This window comes from Phaenicophaeus curvirostris, chromosome 8 (genome assembly GCF_032191515.1).
Source record: "Phaenicophaeus curvirostris isolate KB17595 chromosome 8, BPBGC_Pcur_1.0, whole genome shotgun sequence".
In the NCBI taxonomy this organism is placed as follows: Eukaryota; Metazoa; Chordata; class Aves; order Cuculiformes; family Cuculidae; genus Phaenicophaeus; species Phaenicophaeus curvirostris.
The window spans coordinates 5,916,818-5,938,643 of NC_091399.1; the positions used below are offsets into that span (position 1 = coordinate 5,916,818).

General features: G+C 36.8%; 1 protein-coding gene across 2 annotated transcripts in view; it reads right to left on the reverse strand.

Annotated features, from left to right (window-relative positions):
* Positions 1-21,826, reverse strand: part of OLFM3 (olfactomedin 3) — a 68,252-nt gene that overhangs the window by 13,826 nt on the left and 32,600 nt on the right. The window contains exons 1-3 of one of the 2 annotated variants that reach the window (XM_069862224.1): positions 8,837-8,980; positions 4,015-4,161; positions 1,343-1,498 (exon numbers count right to left, since the gene is read on the reverse strand). In XM_069862224.1, the coding sequence (XP_069718325.1) occupies positions 1,343-1,498; positions 4,015-4,161; positions 8,837-8,965 (432 nt within the window). In that variant the 5' untranslated portion in view covers positions 8,966-8,980. Of the gene's footprint in view, positions 1-1,342; positions 1,499-4,014; positions 4,162-8,836; positions 8,981-21,826 lie in introns of those variants that run through there. The other variant, XM_069862225.1, reaches the window with a different exon arrangement.

Genomic DNA, 21,826 nt, shown 5'->3' on the forward strand with positions numbered 1-21,826 from the left:
AGCAGCTTATTGTGTTATGTTGACCTTTTAAATTACTCTATAATTTGATTGGCTGGAAATCTGTTTTATACTCCCAGCAAACTGTCAAACTGAAGTTAAATAACTGGCCAAAACAAATATCAAATACTTAAAAGGTTAGAATACTGGAGAAATCTGCTACCTATGGCATCAAAAATCAGACATTCAAATTTTGATATTTTGTTCCCAAGAAAACTATAATGAGAATACAGAATATGTTAATGACATTGTACAAATGTAGTGTTACTTTAGCAATGAGCAATGGAGGGAAAAAAGGTGGAGACATTTCTTACTACCTGAAAACAACTGAAAGTATGTACTCAAATTCTAATCTAAACTAAGAATGGTGACATAAAAAATAAAGTTTGGTAGTCAGATCACTAGTGTACTTAATTCCTGATATTAAGACCAACTGGATATTCAGTGTCTTTGAAAAATATATTAGATGCCTTCACTATGTAATTGTACAAGTATCTAACTTTAGCACCAATTAAAATATTAAACCCATTTTATGTGAACGTTCATAAGCACTTATAAATATATATTTGATTAACATAATACAATCCTCAGAATATGTTTTCTAAATCCTATCTTGCTGTCTTGCAGTCTTGAAATATCGGTTTATCAGACTTGATATTTAAAGGACTTCAATATACTCTTGTAGCATTTTTTCCTTAAGAGTGCTTCAGAAAGCTTTCTCAGAAGGCACAATCCTGTTTTGTAATGCCTGCTACCCTCCTTTCTCACAAAGACTGGCTTGTGGTTTTTGTTGTCATTAAAATTCCTTAGAAGTCTTTTTTTTAATGAAATAAATGTGACTGGGAATGATTACCCTCCCTCCCTATACCAAATTCAAAATGCAAACCTTCAGACATGAAATTAGATCTTAATTGTACCGGATAAAAATCACAATAACCTGATTTATTATAGGCTTTCTTCCCTTCAGCTGCAGTAAATGTCAGGGAACAGTGAAAGTGCAGCAGTCTCTAGTTGTTTGCTATTAATTCCATTGGATCTCCCCATTTATCACTGGAGCTTGAATCAATATAAATTTCTCAGCATGACATGCACATTGATACAGAAAAAACAAGAATCTGTTTATAGTGACGTTTCTCTAATGACTTAATAATTAATGGTTACTCCCTATTACAATTAAATTGAACAGAGCAAAAGATTATCATTATAAAGGAAGATTTATTATGCTTTTCTTTTTAACGTTGCTCCTGTCTGAGCCTTTCAAGCTGAGATCTTAGCAGTCCATGCATTGCTGCTTAGTACATTGCTACGAGCAGGCTTACAAAGTTAGTGTTAAAATAAAACCTACTTGAAAATGCTTTGTCATTAATGTCTTCCGATCATCTTCAATTTGCCGAAACTTGGCCTTCAGCCCTTTCATTTGTGTTTCCATTTTTAAAACATACTGGAAATCCCTCTGAGTCCGTAGATTTAAAACTTCAATAGATTGGGACATATTCTGAACCTGTTAAAGAAGAACACTCTCTAAATGTACTTTTTGTTGCTTTACTTTTTTTCTAGTGTAGTTAAATGTCAGGAAATAAAATGTGCTTATGTCAATGCTTTCGTTGTGAGTCATTGAAACCACAGTATAGTTTTAAATTCCATAACTGCATGACAGTACAAAAATTGGGGAACGGGGTTAACAGATTATTATCAGTAGCATGACCTTGAAGCCATAAACAATTTTGACTAGCTGCTTTGAAGTAGAGAGATTGATCCTTTCAGCCACATTATCAATGGGCTCAAAAAAGGCTGTTAGGCACTGGAGTCTACTTTGTCACTTGTAGTAGATGCTGACTGTTCTTCAGAGCATTCTATGTAGCACACATTCCTCCTGAGCACTTCAGGAGAGGCAGGACTGAGATTTGGAGATCTTGATTAGTATGAAAAGCATGATTTTTATTGCATTTATATAATAATTCACTATAAGGAATTCATGAGACGTACTAGAGATAAGCTAGGGTGTGCCCATCACTGAATAGACATTTGCTCATGATTTTGCAAATAGATATATTATTAGAAATTTTATCCAGTTATCTCATTGGTAGAAACCCACATATTTTTACAGATGAGAAGTAGTGAATGTTCACATAACTTTGTAGAGCAAGTGACTTTGTAACTATAGTGACTGCTGTTACCACAATGAAGCAAGAATTACTGTCATCTACAGTAAAATATGTATGTTTTTAACAGCGTCTGTTATAAAAGGAATGCTTTTGCCAGTCATAAAAATGACACATTTTGCCAGTGTAGTTATTCTATGCCAATAAGTGTTTTGTTTTCCCCAAACTTAAAAAAAAGTAGAACATTGTAAATGTTTTTGGCATCATATTGAAGTTTTGGCTCAAGCAAGAAAACAAAAAAGGAATCTACCTTCCCAATAAAAGACAAACGCAGCAGTATTCCTGTTGTTTGCAAGAGTATGCAATGTTTGAACTGGTATTCATGTTTGAAACTAATACCTACAGAATGTATGGATTCAGGAAATATACTAGAAAACAATACAAATTATTTATTGCACAGTTACCGTTAGCAATTCTTAGAAAGTATATTGAGTGAAAAATTGTAATTTTTCTTTTTTTCCTTTGCTTTCTAATTGTTGAAAACAGACAAATAAAGTCCTTCAGGTCTTGGATGAACTTTTGAGTGTTTCCATTTGGCAGAACATGCATTCACATAGGGGCTCTGATTAAATGACTGTGGATGGTCTTAGTGAAGGAATAATATGACATTACATACCCATAATCACCACAGTTCTAATCACAAGAATATAATTTTTAGAGAGTGATGATTTAGTTTCTTTTCTATTTGAGCTCAAAAACTATGTTAAGATCTTAACACCCTTCCGGCTTCTATCCCAAGAGAAAGTAAGATTTTTTTTTCTTTACATTAATATTTCAGTGTTTGGGAAATATGCAAAGGCTCTGGGGATTGAATTCTTCCTCTGTGAAGGAAACAGATAGCGTGGTGGGAGGAAGGTAGCTCCTGCTCTGTGTGTGGTTCATCAGTGTCCTCTCCCTGCATCTCATGCTACAGGCTCTGTCAGAACCTGAAACTAAGTCCCTTCTGAAGTTTGTGGAGGTTTAGGGAGGGGAAAACTGCAGCTGTCTGGCAAATATAAACAGTGGAGTGACTTTTCTATAGCTAGTAAAATACTGAAAATTGCATGTTTTAGCACATATATTTTTGTAGGTATTTTTCAGTCTAAATTTTCTGTTGCTTTGTGCCACTGTTCAAAGACTGTCAGGCCTCAGGTTCTGTACCACTAGCTGTGATACAGTAATTATAACTTTGGTTACTTATACAGGCAATCCAGTATGATAGTTTGTGTATTCATGGTTGCAGCATTTTCTTCAGTTGTTAATGCAAAATAACACTTTGTGGATTTTACTGTACATGCAATAGTGAATAATGCTGGAAGTATGAATTGGGTTGTTTGGGCAAAATTTGTGCCACCAGAGAATAAATAAGTAGTATTATTTGAGGACAGAACAAATGAAAGAAAATTAGAATTGGTTTTCTTCTGTACAGTCTGCTTTGCAGCTGCTGTCATGTCTAGATCTTGTTATTTGTTGATAAGAGACAAGAAATGACCTTTGAGAGTCTCGTATGATTGAAGCAGAAGCTGTAGTTTAAATCCCACAGCAGCTAGCTACCGTGAGGTGGGATTTGTAATTTTTATTCCCCAGAAAAATCAGTCCTGTCTGTGTGTAAGGAGGAGTTTTGGGAGGACAGAACAAGAGAGAAGATGCAACTTCAGTTTGCTAAGTAAGTGTCTTGGGTTGGGAAAGGAGCGATATAAGGAAGACAGACAAATAATGATTAGTGGTGAGAACATAGGTAGTGGACATACCCTCAAGTAATATTTGTATTAGGTAACTCTTCAGTACTCCATCATGTACTAAGCTTAGAGGGAAAAGAGTGGATTTCCATGGGAAGTTTAGTGTTCAAAAGGAGGACTTTATTGGGAAGACTTACCTTCTCCAGCAGCTGTCGGAGTTGCCTGCTTTTGGCATCTCTGGAACATAGGTTTTGTTCAGGTGCAACAACAGTGCATATGCAACGGCCATCAGGATCCTGGGCTGAACTATATACTTGCCACCCTTCCTTGGGGCTAATCTGAGTCTGTAACAACAGAAAAACAAAAATAAAGGGAGCTCAACTGATTTTTTTCTTGTTAGAAAAAACACAACCTCAGAATCTTTTTGTTTATTTTTGCAGTATATGTGTGCAATAAAGTTTCTCCTAGTCCACACTTATTACTCTCTTAACTCATTAGATAGGTGGTTTTGCACAGTTTTGTCATATCCTATACCACTGTAGTGGTTCTCTAGAAGCATCCAGCACGTATTGTTTCCAGGGTGGATGGGAACTGTTTCCTGCTTGTGATTCAGCATGAGATAGTTGATTTAATTATTTGCAAAAGGATGTTACAGTTTTTCATCAGCAGGGAACAAAAACGTCCTTTCAGCCTGAATGACTTTTACTTTAGACTGATGGAAACAGCAAAGATAGAAAAGAACAAATATAAAACCAGAAAGAATGAGCACGATGTGTGTGACTCGTGCATTGGGAATTGGCTCAGAAGTGGTTTGGGATATGGGTTAGCAGGTTTGCTCTTAAAGATGCAGCACAGGGAAAACTGTTCTCCATTGACTTCTACTGCACAAACACCAAAGGGAAGAGAGGCTTGCTGCAGGGTAGTACTGAAAAGTATCTGGTTAGCTTAGGTGAATGGGGGTTATGGCAAGCGTAGCACAATGCAAATAAGACCTTGCATGGCATTCACTGGGACAGAATAATTCTGGAAATTCCTAACCTGTTCTTTTTAACAGCAACCACCACCAAGAAAGAAAAGTAAAAAATCATGTTTGCTTGCAGAGCAGGCTAACACTGCACTGCATTTAAAGTTTGTGTAATACCTTGTGAGAAAAGTAATCTGTTGGTTTATCGGCATGTATAGAAATATGCAACACAAGAATGAGAAAAAGTAATGTAATTAGATGATTAAAAAGATTCAGGTGATAGAATAAAAACTAATGAACACAAAAAGTATTTATTTTACTTTCCTTTTAATCTGTAATTTATAGTTAATAGTATGCATTATTCTTTTCTAATAATATAATATTGACTATTGAATTCCATGATACTGATGCTAGTAGATGTCATTAAAGTAATTTTAGTCTAGATGTAGTTGGAATAAATTATTAGTTATATTACAAATCTGTACTCAGTGTAAGCACGAAGAGGTGATTATTTAAGCTGGCAAGGTTTGTTATTGATGTTTTACTGACGGCTTTGTGCAGAGCTAAGTTGCAGAGTTCCTCACCTCAGAAGAGGTGCAATATCTCTGTAGAATGAGGTTAGAAAAGAGCACAGGCTTTTCATAACAGTGGCTCTTCTGAAGAAGTCATTGAAGACAGCAGTGACCTCTTCTACTGCAAAAGTAATTGAAAAATCCAGATTGTATTGCTCCCCTGTTTGCAAGGAAACCTGAAGTGTCATAATGTAGATGACTGTAGAAAGAGGATAGCTGAACCGGCCTTAGAGTTTGCTAGAAAGGCATATATGGTGCTAAATTATACTGCTTCTGTGATGTTCTCGTCACCTTAATTTTTAGGGCAAAGGGAATCTAGTGTAAGACATGGAGAACAATAAAAACTAAAATAAATTACATCTGCAAAGACTCTTTTAATTGTTTTTAGCAGCTACTAAAATTGTGAGCTTGAACAAGTGATGTCTATCAAGGCTGGTAACCCTTGCAGAGTGTAAGCTCCATCCACTCCAGCGTTTTCCATGATTCTCTGTAGAACTCATGCCTGGACAGTGTTGTCATGCAACAGCAAGGAAATGGAATTTTTCTTGAGTTTCAGGAACCTGGAGTCTGTGATTAGAATTCCTTTAGGACAGAAATACTTAAGACAAGTTTATGAAAAGTTGTGATGTTTGAGCCTTATATGTGCTACATTAGTTTGGTAGAAACTGGTTTTCAAGGAAGTTTCCTACAGTGGAGAATTTATGAGATACCAGGATCAGGCACAGTCTAGAGTAAAGCCGTTATAATCCAGTCTATGTTATCAAAGGTGCTTATAGATTCTAGTGGTGTCATAATTGTGTCTCTTGGCTTTATCTAGGAAAAGAAAACCAACTTTATGGATTAACTTAGCAGGTATTTTCTGTGTCGAACATATGACTTGATTGAAAAAACAACAGTTATTTGGGGAAATACTTCTCACGGTGGGAGACTGTCAGGCCCAGTATGAGTGCACAGCTATCAGCTGCCCATGCAGAAATAAGCACTCACATAGCACTCCTACAGTTTAGGCTACAGTTCTTCACAGCAATCTGTGGTTCCCTGTATGTATTCTGTAGGCTATTAGGGTTCCTTCATTAATTAGGATGGGTAACATATGTGATCACAGAGAAAAAGAATTGTGTGAATGTACGTGCACTTTGCCCTTTTTTTTCTCTGTTATTTTTTTAGTTTGACATTTAATCCCTACCTTAAGCAGGAACTGCTGTGCCATGCAGGGAAAGAGATATCATAAAAAGTATCAAAACCTTACAGAAGCTACTGAATCTGCTTTTCAAATGCAGGCTGACTGCTGACAGGGCTTAGCAAACAAACAAGGAAAGAAATAACGAGTGGAGAACAGTATGCTAGCTCTTGAAAACCAGGGGAAAACAGCAGAGTCTCTACAAAAGCCAGTATTAATCCTTGCCTTGGCAGGATGCTGTGATAAAGGCTTGCTTCTCTTATTTTCAAAAGATTTATTTTTTCACTTGTGCTTCTATATATTTTCTGATAAAACTGTTACAGTTACATCTATTGTTTTTAGTGACAGGGTAAATGATAGTACATCTAATTAATATGGTTGCTTAAATATAAAGAGTATTTTTCAGTTTGTCTTGCAATTTCAGTCCTGGGAGTGGAACAGAGTTGAAAAGCGGAGGCCTTTTCCTGACCCCACCTCCTTGTACAATTCTTCTAGCTGAAGGGAGGGAATTGGGAATTTTTGCTTTTTTTCCTGGTATGACATACAGAATTTATGAGCTGTGTGCGTGCTAGGAGAGAACCTCTGGAGAAGTGCCTGTGTTGCACTGTTAGCTGGACAAGCTGCCAGCAGATAACTGTTGATGGCAATTGAAAAGCAGGCAGTGATGGCCTCAGGGTTACTGCGCACTTGAGCCAGAAAGTCTCTTAGCCAACAACTAAAGTTTAGAAAAAGGTGGCAGCTTTGGCAAGCTGGGCTTCATGTAAAAAGAGCCCCACATGACTGACATTCTTAAAGTTTTTTTATTAGTCAGATGTTGCCAACACCTGATAATCAGGTTTTTATGATTGTGTCCCCAGCTCCACAAGCACTCCTGCTACGCCTCTTGAAACACAAAAAGTGTACGTAACTTCAGCTTGATGAGTGTAAAGAGCATTACTGAAATAATACTTAGGAGACATTTATATTGGCAGAGCTCTATTGTAGCCAGGGGAAGCATAGCAGTTCAAACTACTTGGAATCTGAACATGTAAATATATATAAACGTGTGTGTGTGTGTATAAATAGATATACATACGTGTGTGTTATAATAACTACTGTAAGAATCTTAGTTACTCGTTTGCAACTTTAAATATGGATATAGATGTGATAAGGAAGCTTATTACTCGTGTTATAATACTGGCACAAGAATTAGAAATATATATTGTCATTCAATGAACACAAGTTACATTTAAAGAAAATAAAATAGAGCTTTTCCTTGTTTTATCAGCTTCTTGATGCTCTAAACCACAAAGAATTTTCTTATGTAATTTAATTAATTTTAAAGTAGTAATACTTAAAGTCTAAATGCAGTGATTCTCTGCAGCAATGTTTTTCCTGTGTGCATATATTCAACTAAATAAATGTTTGTTAATGCAACATTTTTAGTTACAACTAAAGAACTAATTTCTGAGCATAGAGAACTACTATACAAATAGTTAAATTTACATTTTACATAACATTCAATTATGTAAACATCTTATTGCTGTTCCATAAAAAGATAGAGAGAAGAATATTTTACTAAATGTTTAGAGAAATGGTGTTCTAGTTTAATTTATGAATACTAGTATAGTCTTCTCTGTTATGCAGTTAAAGTATTACTTTAATTTTTAGGCTTTTCATGAGTAGTTAATCACATCTTTTTCTGTGGGTCTTCATTGACAGAGACTGCTGTATATGAGCATCAACTATACAAAATGATATTTGTGTCATTTGTATTATTCCCATATAAGCCTTTCTAAAATTCTGTTACCCAGCCTTCTATTGCCAATTTTATTTTATTTCGAACAACTATTTATTTGCTTAACTGTACTCTAATAAACAAAAATAGGAAATAATTGTACCCCTTGCATATTGTAGTGAATAGCTAGTATATAACATTATTCAGACAAAAAGAAGCCTACTGCCAGGTAGTTTCTTTTCTTAATAATGCAATACATTTTTCTGGAGCAGCAAACAGGAAAAAATGTCTAAACAAATGCAATGACATTGTTGTACTATTTTTAGCATTTCACACTCAAGATGAAGGCATATGTTCTTAAATATTTAAGGATGCTATTTTAAAATCTTTCCTTTCATAGTAAGACCACAACATGCTCACCAATGTGCAGTTTTATGATGTCCAAAGAGACGCATGCATTAAGTGATGGTAGGAAGATTAGTAGTTTAAAAAGAGGTTTACAAAGAGGCAACAAAGTAAAGCTTTTGCTGGCAGTTAAATACTACTTCAGCATTAAGATGGCTTACAATACATCACAGCTACTTACTAGAGTGTCTGAAGTGGTTATTCTGGTGGTATTTAGTCCTACCAGAGATGGGAGAGTTTGGGACATCCAGTTAGAGATCATTGCCATGGTACTAAGAACAGCACCAAGCTTCAGCAGTGGAGGACTCATTGCTGTGGAGCTAATGAGTTTTCATAGTGACTGATTATCATCCTGGTGCAGGCTGGCAGTGAGAGGCGTGACTGCAGCACACAACATCCACAGCATGAAAGGAGATCAAGCTACCCAGATTTAATCATCCATTAAAAACACTCATATCCTTATTTGCCCTCTGTCTTTCTGTGCCTGCTAACAAATACTTTTGATTATCTCATGTTGACCACTAAATAAGCAATCCTTTGTATGCTAATAATCATCACAATTTTCAGTGGGAGATGCCATGGGTGAATTACCTCTTTCTAGGTGTTAGAGAGCCAATTAGCACTTAATTAGTTCAGTTCCTGCTGAGTAGTCTGTGTTCCTGTCTGAAATGCAAAAGTCCAACCACTAACCCAAACCCAAATAACCCTCCACTCCCCACCACTGCTTTGGCAGAAATATGCTTGGATCTATTTCTAAAGATGACACTAGTCCAGGTGGATGGGGAAGGGGAGAACTCTCAGCCTGCCCATGAAAATGCCAGAAAGCTTTCTAAGCCTTCCTTGATTTGCCGATAAATTACAAACATCAGTGGCTTTACTATTTGCACAACTTTTTATTAAGGTTTTTGTTGCTCAGAAAAGGACATTGAAACAGCAAATATTCACATTTATCAGTGTTCTTGTTAATTTACAAGTTTTAATACCGAGTTATTTCATTACATCCAGGGCTTGTAGACTCAGTAGGTCTTCATTGTCTTCATTGCCATTTGGATGGGAACAAAAGACAAATTGTAGGTTGCTTATGTAGCATTTTGAGGCTTATTTTGGCTCTAATCTGCTGTTATAACTACTGTTCTCCAGTCTTGTGGAATAATCTTCAGGTTCAGTAACAATTTATCTTTTTAATAAATTTAGCAAGAGTGTGTGAAACCCAGAAAAAAAGAGTGTAGAAATCATTGTACTGTTAGGGTAGTTTTACTTACTTAGAATTATTTTGAAAAGAAGAAATGCTGAGCAAGAATTTCTAAGAGCAATTATTTTAGGGAGAACTTGCTTAAAAGTTTGCAGAAAGACAGTCTACTATATTTTTTCCAGAGGCAGTTATGGACTTGGTTTCTGAATTTCCTTTCAAATGACAATATTTTTCTTAAGGAATTTTGGCAGCTTTTATGAAGGAAACTTTTATGAAAAGCTTTTATGAAAGTGAGTGGGACCCTTGCTCGCAGAGCTCCACCAGGGGAGGTTTAGGCTGGACATTAAGAAAAAATTTTTCATGGAAAAGGTCACTGGGCACTGGCAGAGGCTGCCCAGGGCGGGGGTTGAGTCCCCTTCCCTGGAGGGGTTTAAGGGACGGGTGGATGAGGTGCTGAGGGACATGGTTTAGTGATTGATGAGAATGGTTGGACTCGATGATCCAGTGGGTCTTCTCCAACCTGGTGATTCTATGATTCTATGAAACCTCTAGTGAAGCTGAAGGAGTGCATTTTTACAGGAGTATGTGATGATGAACGCATTTGTTAAAATTGCTAAGCCCCTGCAAACAGTTGTCCAAATTCTCGAACTTGTACACTGAATTCAGACTAAGATTTTGCCTTCCAGCATTCATTCAGAACTATTTCAATAAATCTCTGCAGTTTAATGAAGACACATGGAAAATTAATTTTTTAAAAAGAAATAGAAAAAAATATTGAGAGCTATTTTATAGTCTTATAAGAAGTCTTTCAGCTATAGAATACAGGAACAAATTCTGTGTATCCAAACATTAAATGTTTTCTGGGAGTTACACAGAAAGGTGGGCTGTGAAATGTTTCAAATACTAAAAAAACCTGATTCACTGAAGAGATGCATTTGAAAACAGTTAAAGAATACGAGCTAACTTATAAACATAATCTGCACAGAAAAATAAGCTTTTTACTAGTTTCTCTGTATACACAGACTTTTCAGTAAAAGACGTAAATATGAAAATGATAAACAATTGAATACTAAACATGTTGTAGTTTTATTATTTACCTGTAGCATGTTGAAAGCACACACCATTTTGCATGTATTTTGACTTATTTCACATACTTTGTCTAGTTGATATCAAAACTCCTGGGACAAAATAACACACAAGGGCTGTTTTCTTCAGAGAACTTGGATTGCTTTCAAATATCACAGAATCACAGAATCTCTAGGTTGGAAAAGACCCACAGGATCATCGAGTCCAACCATTCCTATCAGTCACTAAACCATGTCCCTCAGCACCTCATCCACCTGTCCCTTAAACACCTCCAGGAATGGTGACTCAACCATCTCCCTGGGCAGCCTCTGCCAGTGCCCAATGACCCTTTCCATGAAAAATTTTTTCCTGATGTCAAGCCCAAACCTCCCCTGACAGAGCTTGAGGCCATTCCCTCTTGTCCTGTCCCCTGTCACTTGGGAGAAGAGGTCAGCACCCTCCTCTCTACAACCTCCTTTCAGGTAGTTATAGAGAGCAATGAGGTCTCCCCTCAGCCTCCTCTTCTCAAGGCTAACAACCCCAGCTGAACTGATATGAACAGATAGTTGATAATGCTGATGTCTGAATAAGAAAAAATAATTTTCCAAAGAAGAAAAGAAAAAAATACTGCACTGTATCTGTCTCCTTGATCCATTTGTCTTCTATCTCTAGTAAGGGCCAGCAATGGATGATTAAAAGAGGAGCCTAAGAAGCGAAAAAACATATAGTAATACTTTCCTTGCTGTAACCTTCCAGCAAAGTGCAGTACTTACTGGGCCAGAGGCTGAAACTTTGTGTTCAACAGTCTTTCATGCTGTTTTCTTTTATGAATTTCTCAAGTAACTTTTAAAATCATCTGCACTTTTAGGAGGCACAACATCCACTGGCATAGAGTTGCACAGTTTAATTTTGTCTTGTATGAAATACATTCTTACTAGAAGTCATGATTAGATTGCAAATTTTAGAAAGACTCTTCAATCCAAATTTGCAATTTTACATTGAAAATAATTATTTTGAAAATTATAATCTTCATCTACTTCCAAGAGACAGAATTGCTCTCAGCTACTTAACAGAAAAAAAACCTTCATCAAGGCATTTGGATACTGCAAATATGGTAATTGAGCCCATGAACAGCTCTGTTCTGTCAAATCTCATAGCGCTGCTGATACCTTTTCAGAGCTAGCAGTGACTGTACTTTCTGTTGTTACTATTGGCTCCAAAGGATTCAATAGCAGCATTAGGTTTCACAAATCAGCTTTTGTAGCAGTGTCTGTGCTTACCCTCTGGGGTTTGTTCTAGGGCCTTCGCCCCCTGCTTGTCTGCAATAAGCAACTGCTGCTATACACTGGCTCCAGCCAGGCACATGCGTTTCCTTACTGTGAAAACCAGAGTGCAAAGATGGCTCGTATGTGCTTGTGGTGGTATGGGGGTGTTCTGCTGTGGATCTAGAGCTTCAGAAGCTATTCTGCACTTCAGTTTTGCAATGGGAGTTGTTTTACTCAGCCTATTTTCTGTATTTTAGTAGAAAAAAACCATAATATGTGATGGTAGCAGTTACATATGTTTCTCCAAAGACAGAGACCCTGTGGTGAGACACCCTTGATATGTCTGGGGACTGAGAGGTCACATAGGCATTACCTCAGCCTGATGAAGGGCATAGTGAGTAGAGGAGGTGTTTTGGTCCTTGCAATAGAGTTCATGTTTCTGTGGATATAGGCTTAAAGCTGTCCATTGAACAGCTGTGCGTATGAAACCATCCAGAATGACTTCAAGAGTCAGGCTTTTTGCTGAACTCTTACACTTCATTGACAATTTATCAATTTCCCAAGTAAGTAAAATGTTTAATTCCACTATGGATAGGTAACATTTGGCAGAGTTGCATAATTTTTCTTTCGTCTTTTTTATTGGGTTCTCCTGATGTACCTCAGCAACCTCTCCAGTCTAAACACAAGAAAGATTATAATTAATTCACCAGTTTTATCACCTTTTTTTGTTCCTGTCTTCTTTCAGAAACTTAGTAAGTACATCAATTCCCCCAGTTCCAGCACATTTCCTTAAAGTCATGATAGTGGTTTTTTTTTGTTTACCACATTGAGCTGCAGCAGTTAATATTTTTGTTTTTCTTCTCTTAAGCATTTTCTGTCTCCTTTTGACTCTTTTAACCTTGGACAAAGTGTATTCAAAAGACAATAAAAGGCTTTTTCTGAAGTCCCGATAAATATTTACTGCTGATTATCCTTGATCCAGTATATTGATGACTCCTGCAAAGAATGCTGCTTATTTGGTTATTATTATTCCTAACAGATGACATACTGCTTGATTCTTGTGACAGAGCATTCATGAATGTAGTTTAGAACTTTATTTTTTTCCAACTAGTTTACCTGCTAAAGAGAAAACCTACTGACACGTGATTCATGACACTGCTGCTAGATACATCTTCAAAGAGCATAGCACGAAATAATCCTCCAGTACACTTGGCTGGCTATATAATTTAAAATTACCATATAGTTAGTATCTAGGTTCCCAATGGTGCTGAAATTAGATCCCCTGTAACTGCACAAGGTCTTTAAAGCGCATTTGCACTGCAGTGCAGGGATAATGGCAGGTTGTAGAGTCTGCTGATGCAGCCCTAGCCTAGGGGCTCACAGCAGAGCAGCTTACATAGGAAAGCTGCAAAACTGTAGTTTTAGGGCTGTAAGTATGTGACAGCTGTGTATTATACTCCTGCAAATTTAATGCTAAACTAGGATTAGTTTACATAGGCTGTATCGGTTCTCTAGAGAGAGGCATTACTTGTTCGGTGTTGTAGTCAATATTCTTTATATCCAATACTCCTCATTTCATGCAGTCATTTGTCATATAGTTGGTTCAGAGTAGTATTGCGAGAGAAGACATCGGTGGTAACAATGCGTCTCTGAAAAGGTTTCTTTCTTGAACAGTGGAAGTACTGACTATAGTTTGTACTCTTATCAGAATTGTAGAAAAGTCCAAAAGGTCTTTCTGTTAAGGAACTAAAACTTTAGCTGTATTTTGCCATAAATATTTGGATAAATTGAAAAATGGCAAGCAGATGGATTTTTTTTTGTGAGAAACACATCTGAAATCACATATACAAAGATGTTACCAGAAACCACACAATAACTGAAGAGTCATTCTCATCTCATTAGGGAGAAGAAACAAAACCTTATGATCTGTGTTTCACTTCAACTGTGTTTTGGTATTTTTTTCTCTAAATGTGCAATTTCACATTTCTGGTTTATAATAAACTGCTATGAAGCAGTTTTTGGAACAAATCCTAGAAAGCAGCAGTGGTTCTAAACTTCCTCACCCTTAAATTTGTACTAGTATGATAACTTCCTCTTTTCATAGCTTACTTCTCCTAGAGTCAGTAGAAGCTAAAATATTTATACAGAATGACTACAGGTGCCACATTTTGGTCTTACATAATAGTATGTGCATCTGTAACAATTTCAATGTTGTTAGCAGAGTTACTGTATACCTGTTCTGTACTATTACATTATTATATTATAAATTATCGGCGGTATTAAAAATACTATTCAGGTATGATATGAACACCCTTATTTATTGTTGTTATACAAGAAGAAGCTGGAGGATCTTCTAGTCTCTGATACTCTCACTTTGAGATCCTGTTACATTGTCATTTGGGTTAGACAAAGTCTACTGTAAATGAGAATACAGCCCAATGTTATATTATTGCAGCGGAGGAATATCAGTCACTATATGTCAGTATTAGGAATATCAACAAAGCAAATGTCCGAAGAGTCAGTAACATGTGAACACACACAGAGAGAAATGCACAAAATAAATGTCTACTTACCTCCTGACTGGAGGGAAAGTGATTGTGACAAAGCAGGAATGTTGAAGTTCGGCAATCACTTAACCTTGATGTCAGCTTATTTAATGTAAGTTAAAAAAAAAGGTTACCTTATTCCTAAATATTTCTTAAAATTCAAAATTGCTTTCATGGGTAAATGCTATAAAAGCTTTGCATAAGACCTTGCATTTTATGCAGACAGAGATCAAAGTGATTGCATACTCATTGCTCAGATGTTTTAAATAGCTTCCTTTGAAGCAAAGTCCAGAATCTTAAATCTCAGTAAGTTTGTATAATACTTTGACAGATTTGGTTTAGAAAGTAAGCTCATGCATAAGATTTAAACTTTCCCTTGTTACAGTGCTGTTCTCCTATAGTGTATAGAGTTCTTATTCATTTGATATATTCTAGTGGTGATTTGGTAGCATATTGATTTAAAAAAAGAGTATGTTGGTACATTAGTCATGTTCCTGAGCATTATTATTTATTGCATGTCTAAAGCAAAGTTATCACAATTTGAATAGCAATTAAAATTCATAGAGCTCAGGCAGACTGCGCAAGAACATCTTTGTCCTTTCAGTTCAACTTCAGTTCTCTGCATTTAGAAGCACTGAGAAAACATTAGCTTCTCCATCTAACTCTGTTTTTGTTCAACAAACCCCTCTGGCTTTGCAGTGTAACTTGTGAGTAGTAATATCCAGGTTCTTTGTAAGAGCAGATTGAGAGTTATGTGCCCTTTCTACAGACTGTCCTTTCACCAGCTCGTCTGTGCATACACAGTGACATTCTTTAGCTGGACATCTCCACTGATGGTAAAAGTATTGAGTAAGTGATTTTTAAAGCCTGTTCCCCATTAGCATGCTTCTACACCAATGTTATTGAGGTGACATGCTTTCTGAAGTGGTCTTTACTGTCTGCTTGTTCATTTTTCAGGCTCCAGGGAGCTTCTTTTAAGTGAAGGAAAATGTTGGTCTTGGAGAGCTTTTTTTCCTCACCTATTCTCGTGTTCTGCTGTTAGTAGTTCCCAAGTGTACAGGGGAACAAAATAATGTGTCTCATGAAGAGAATTGCCTGAAACTAGAAGAAGTCTGGGCAGCGTGCTTTAGGAAAGTTGGCAGTTAATTGAATCAACTGGGGCAAAACAACGGGCACAGAAGGAATAACTGAAATGAAGCAAAAAAAACTTTTCTGTTGATTTATTGCTCTTTTAATTTTCAATAATATTTATATGAGATACTCAGTAAAACCTCCTAAGCTTTTCCCCTAAATGTCTGTTATGATGATAGATCTACTAGGGGAAAGAGTTTAGTGAAATCACTCTTTTCTGTTCTGTCCTCTTTATTTCTCTGTGCGATCAAGGTTATTTATGCTTACGTAAAAATCTTTTCTAAAATATAAAGACATATCTATTTGGTAAAGAATGACTAAAGATTGTGCAGAGTCCTTTTCCCTTCAACAGAAGCTGGGAATCTGCATGCTTTTGGAGAATTCTGGGATGCCTCCTTTTGCTACAACCTCCACAGGATGGCAGGGTGCAATGTTGGGAGGTCCTGGGTCTGGAATTGGTTGAGCATTGTACAATACTGCAGTTTCAATGTTCTTTTGAAAACTGTAGGGATTGGATATAAAGATTTATGCATAATTTCTCCTGGATTAATCCTCATGCTGAAGGTTTTTAACCATGTGTTATTTTGTCTTGATTCTATCCTCAAAATAGATATTTTTCCGTTGAGGATGGGTGTGGCAGGGGAGCTAGCTTTCATTGAGGACAAAATTAAAAAGAAACTTGGTTGTTCTAATATGTCTATAAGCTGAAATTCACCATGAACTGATCATAATTAATCCTCGAGTAGAACCTGAGCCATGAAAATTGGTGAATTCTGTTGTAATTTAATAAGTGGTTTCAGCTGACTCTGAATGCAACTAGATTTCAGAAAACAGAGACGTAAGATACTTAGAACAGAGATCCATTTAGACTCTGCAAAAATGGCCAGTATAACTGAGCCTTCCTCTGGTTAATGTACGCTTACAGCATTTGGCAGTCAGTGGTTACAGACCCCTAATCTGGAGGTTGCCTGTGGACTATCACATTTCATAGCCGCAGGTAAATTTGTTCAGTCCCTTTTTATAATCTCCTTGAATCTTTTTGAGTGAGAAAAGGACAGAAAATAAGAAAATAAAAAAGGTTTGTAAAAGAAAATTCCCTCCGAAAGGTGAATTTTGGCTTTGGGAAATCAGTAGTGGTCTACGTCTATGTAAATAAATAAAACAGAGTTGAGGCATGGGGTTGGACACTAGCCCATAGCTAACAATACTGCTTGTTAACACGCTCCCTGATTACCTTTCCCTGTTATGCCTGAGCATGATTCAGAGTTAGGTGTTTTGGACATGGATGCAGGATTTCAAGAGGGAGAGAAAGTAGTTTCGGTGTGTGGAAAGGAGCTGTGTCTTGGGGTCAAGAGAGAAGTTCATCTCCTTTTTATTTAGCAGTACGCACATTTTGCTAAGTGCTGTCTTTGGAACTGAATGCAAAGGAACTCTCTACTGTTGTTTGATTCTTGCTCTATTCTGACAAACAGGTCTTTGTATGTTCTTCATAAATTAACAGCTTTGTATTTGAGAAACACTTGGATTTATCCTCCTTTTATATCTTGATGCAGATAGTTGTCAAGACTCCATAAACTGACTAACGAAAAATGAAATACAAAGGGGTATCCTATCGACTTAGCTTCCAGCCCACCATGTGTGTCACACCTTCTTTTGTCAAGTCTCTTCTCAAGCTGTCATGTCATACTGACTCCCTCTGCTAAAACACGTGTCATATCACCTATACTGATGAAATAGAGCAGGTTCTTCAGAAGTTTAAACTAGTGCTTGCTTCCAGTAGTCTGGCATCCCATAGGCTGCAGCACATTTAGATACTAGCCAAAATTTCTTATTTAACCAGCATGGCAATGATAATGGCATTTGCAGGCTGTAGCATCTTCCAGTTAGGATTTCCTAACAAAAGTGGCATTAACAACATTTTCTTCCTGAAATATGAAACTTTCTTTCAGTAGGCAGAAACACTGAGAAAGAAGATTATGTGGTTCTTCAGAAAACAATGCAAGTGAATCCATTTCTAGTGTATACTATTTCTCAATGCCATTCTGGAAGAACTAGTTTACTTTTAAACAGGGATGAAAGCACATAAGGAGTATAAGTGAATATTGAGAAAATTCAAGGTCATTTTTCCTGGAAGACAGGAAATGGCCAAATTCCAGTAGAGTTAGCCTTAATCTGTTTAGTAAAGGTTTCCTGCAGTTTCAGTTGGATACTGTAATCTATTCTAAATGCTATATAGTACTTTGAATACAATTAAACAGGTGTAATATTTCTCCTCAGAGATGGCTGCATTTCAGTAGTGAGTAAAATAGTTCATGTATATGCCACAAAACATGATCCAAGATCAAAGATTCTACAAAGTAATTTTATGTTTAAATAATCATAGAATCACCAGGTTGGAAGAGACCCACTGGATCGAGTCCAACCATAATAAAATAAGGGTATAATAAATAAATATAAAAAGTATAAAAAAATAAATATTAAAAAAAATAATAAAATAAGGGTATAGAAAGCAGACACTTGTTATTTTGTAAGGCTGTAACAATCCTGAAAGTTTCTGATTTGAGTAGTGCCGAGAAGAATTAAAGATATGTATCAAAATTCTATTACTTGCAGAAAAATAATACCAGGTATCCCATAGACCTCATTGAAATGGTGACACATTATTTTTCTAATTGCGTTTTTCTTATTTTCTATTTATATTTTGCAGAACAAAAATAAAAGTTTTAAAACATACTTCACTTCAAAGGTTTCAAGTGCTCATTTTTATGAAGCTTTCCCTTTACTCTAGTTTTTTTTTTTCTTGTTTTTCCTTACTGAGATTATCAAAACAGGCATCTGAATGCTCTGGATGGCTGAGCTAGGTCCCACCTTGTGAAAGATGCGCGCTCCCAGCTGCAGGGCTGCTGAGGACTGGAATGCTAATAGGAGCTGAAGTTTTTCATGGATAAGGAGGTTAGGTGTCATGTTTGAAGGTCCAAGGCTCTCTTCCTGGCCCTCACTGAGCAACAAGAGAAATGATTTAAATTGGTAGTTTTGTCTGAAAGTTTTCTATGTGAGAAATGCAATTCTGTAATGTACAGTAGTAAACTAAAAAAAAACCCAAACAAATGTGTCCTGGATGTTGTGAAGATCAGTGCTTTTAACTTTCATGTAGTAACACAGGCTTGTAATATAAATAAACCACTAAATAAAATGTGGCTTAGTCTTAGCTACCATTTTCCTGAAAAGACAAAATGATAATTTTGTAAACTTTATATGGATTGAGATTTCTGCATATGTTTGAGAAGCAAGAAAAGTTTGAGGTAACTTTGAGAAAGGAAAAGAAAGCTACAGGGAAGAAGACAGAGGGGGGAAATGGGAGCTTAAACTACTGAGGCATATTTAGTGTTGAGATATTAGAAATTGGTGCCCCTTTGCTCCTATACGTCACTTGCACATTATAAAAGACAGACAGCTAGATGACAAACAATCCCAAACACCCTTTTATAAATTTCAAAACTGTGCATGGGGTAGTGGCAGTCGTGCTAATGTGTCCATCCTCAGCATGGTCACTGTCATCTTGGGAATGCTGCTTGCTGTGTGAGAGTTGATATCTTTCCTTGAGAATTAACAAAATCCTGGACTGGTTGATAAGGTCAGTATTGGAAGTTGCACTTTTTTGGGACAAAGAATGCTACTGTAGTTCATAATGATTTTTGAGGATGCCAGGCTCAGAAAGGATGCTGGACAACCACAGATATTCATGTTGTTTTGGAAGAAGGAAATTGTATTCTAACTTTCCTTCTGCCATTTCTACCAGCAGTCTGCTTTAGGTGTGATTGACATGCCACTTTCCACAATTTCAGTATTCTTAATGTTAGCGTAATGCTTAGAAAAATCCATGTATATTAGCAACTCAGGAGAGGCTTTTGATTAGAAAACAGTGATATGCATTGGAAGTTCTCATAAAATTAGGCATGGAAAATTGTGAGCCAGTGTAAACACTGAGGTAAATTTAGAATATTTCTTCAACCTTGTGGAAAAGAAAAAAAGCTGGAAAGATAGTTTAAACAACTACGTTCATAATGTAACTCTGGCTTGCATGGCGGCGCTTACAGGTAAATAATTTCAGTGCTTGTGATTCTTCACCCTGTAACATGCTATCCTTACCCACTATTTCATGTGTCTCTAAAACAGGCATTAAATCCTATTCTCTTAGTTAAAAAGCTGTGGTCTCGGACTAATAATGAGTAATCTTTCAGTTGTTAAAGAACACAATTGCAGCAGTTGAGGAGTGAGTGGGAAAAGGCTGGGCTTTTTGTTGCTTTGCCGTCATACAGTGGAATGTCTGACACTACCAGATATAGCAGTGAAAGAGAACAAAGGTTTTACAGCACAGTAAGCAGTGCTGACATCGAACTGATCAATGACTTATCCCACACAAAAGGCTTACATTTGAGCTTCCAGATGCAAAGTACTTCTAAAAATACTGGGTACACATCATGTTACATTACACTCCTTCTTTTATAGTTGCATTTTATGACCAAAGTAAACAAGGTAATTCCCAGATGACTGGAATTTTGCAGTGTTGCGGAGCTCAGTGAGCTGACAACTGAGGAGTATAAATGACAAAGACTCAGGCAATGCCATGTCTGAAGCCTTCTGTTTACTGACACCCTACATATAGTCTGTGACCTACATTTTTAAAATGTCTGTTCAGCAGTTTAAGGCTATTTTTTGTCATCTCCAGCACTTAATCCTTCTGTGCAGTCATAATCCTCTGCTTACAATATCAAAATTAAAATCTGTAGAGATGGCTATTATCTCACAGGAGAAAAATAGGAAATATGTGAGGAGTGGGCATCAATGAATAGCTTAGAAGGAAAGATTTCATTTCCAGAGAAAAAGGCCTCTGCCCACAAGGGGTTGAATGCAGAAATTTTTCTTTCTAACTTGAATTAGGGGGAACTCACCAATTAAGAATCACAAACTCAGCAAGTCTTTAAAAAACTGCTTAGCAATGTGAGTGTGAAGAATAAAGTTCATAGGCAAAAGTGGTGAAGTTTTACATAAGCTTTTAGATCTAATTAATAAAAATGACCAAGATTTTGGTTTATGAAGGCATTTACGTAACTTTCAAGATTTGATATTAATTTTACAGGAAGATTTAACTACCTCATTAGCAAACTACAGAAATTTAAACAGATTTCTACTAAGTCTTGCAATTAATTTTTGCAGCTTGGCTAACAGCAGTGCACAAAGCGAAGGAACTATTGGCACAAGGGCAAAACATAACTTTGGTCACACAAATTCTGGAGCTCCTGAAAGGTATTTTCAATCCAAAAAGATTGTTTAAAAACATGCACAAACTCATCTCAAGGATCACAAAACAAGAGAAGGAAATTTCAGTCCAAACTACTATAAAGATCATGAGGGTAAGAACCCCTTAACATCAAAAAATACACAGCGTTTTGAAGGCAAGCTCACTATATTCTTCCGGTCTGCTGAAATCTTAATGTCTGCAGAAGAAAAGTTTTAACTCTGTGAGATACCATATCTGGCAGCCAAAGGGGTTCCTCTGTGTCCCCCAGGGGCATGAAATACAGCATAGCTAGCCAGCGATTGAGAGGGAGGTGATTGTCCCACTCTATACTGCCCTGGTGCAGCTCCACCACGGTTTTGGGTGCCTCAGTATAAGGATGTCAAACCATTACAGTGTCCCCAGAGAAGGATGATCAAGGTGGTGAAAGGCCTCAAGAGCAAGACTTTAGAGGAGTGGCTGAGCTGACTTGGTTTGTTCAGCTGAGAGAAGAGAAGGCTGAGGGGTGACCTCATTGCAGGCTACAATTTCCTTAAGAGGGGCAGTTGAGGGGGAGCTGCTGATCTCCTCTCTCTGGTAAGCAGGAGCATAGAATCATAGAATCACCAGGTTGGAAAAGACCCATCGGATCGTCGAGTCCAACCATTCCTATCAATCACTAAACCATGCCCCT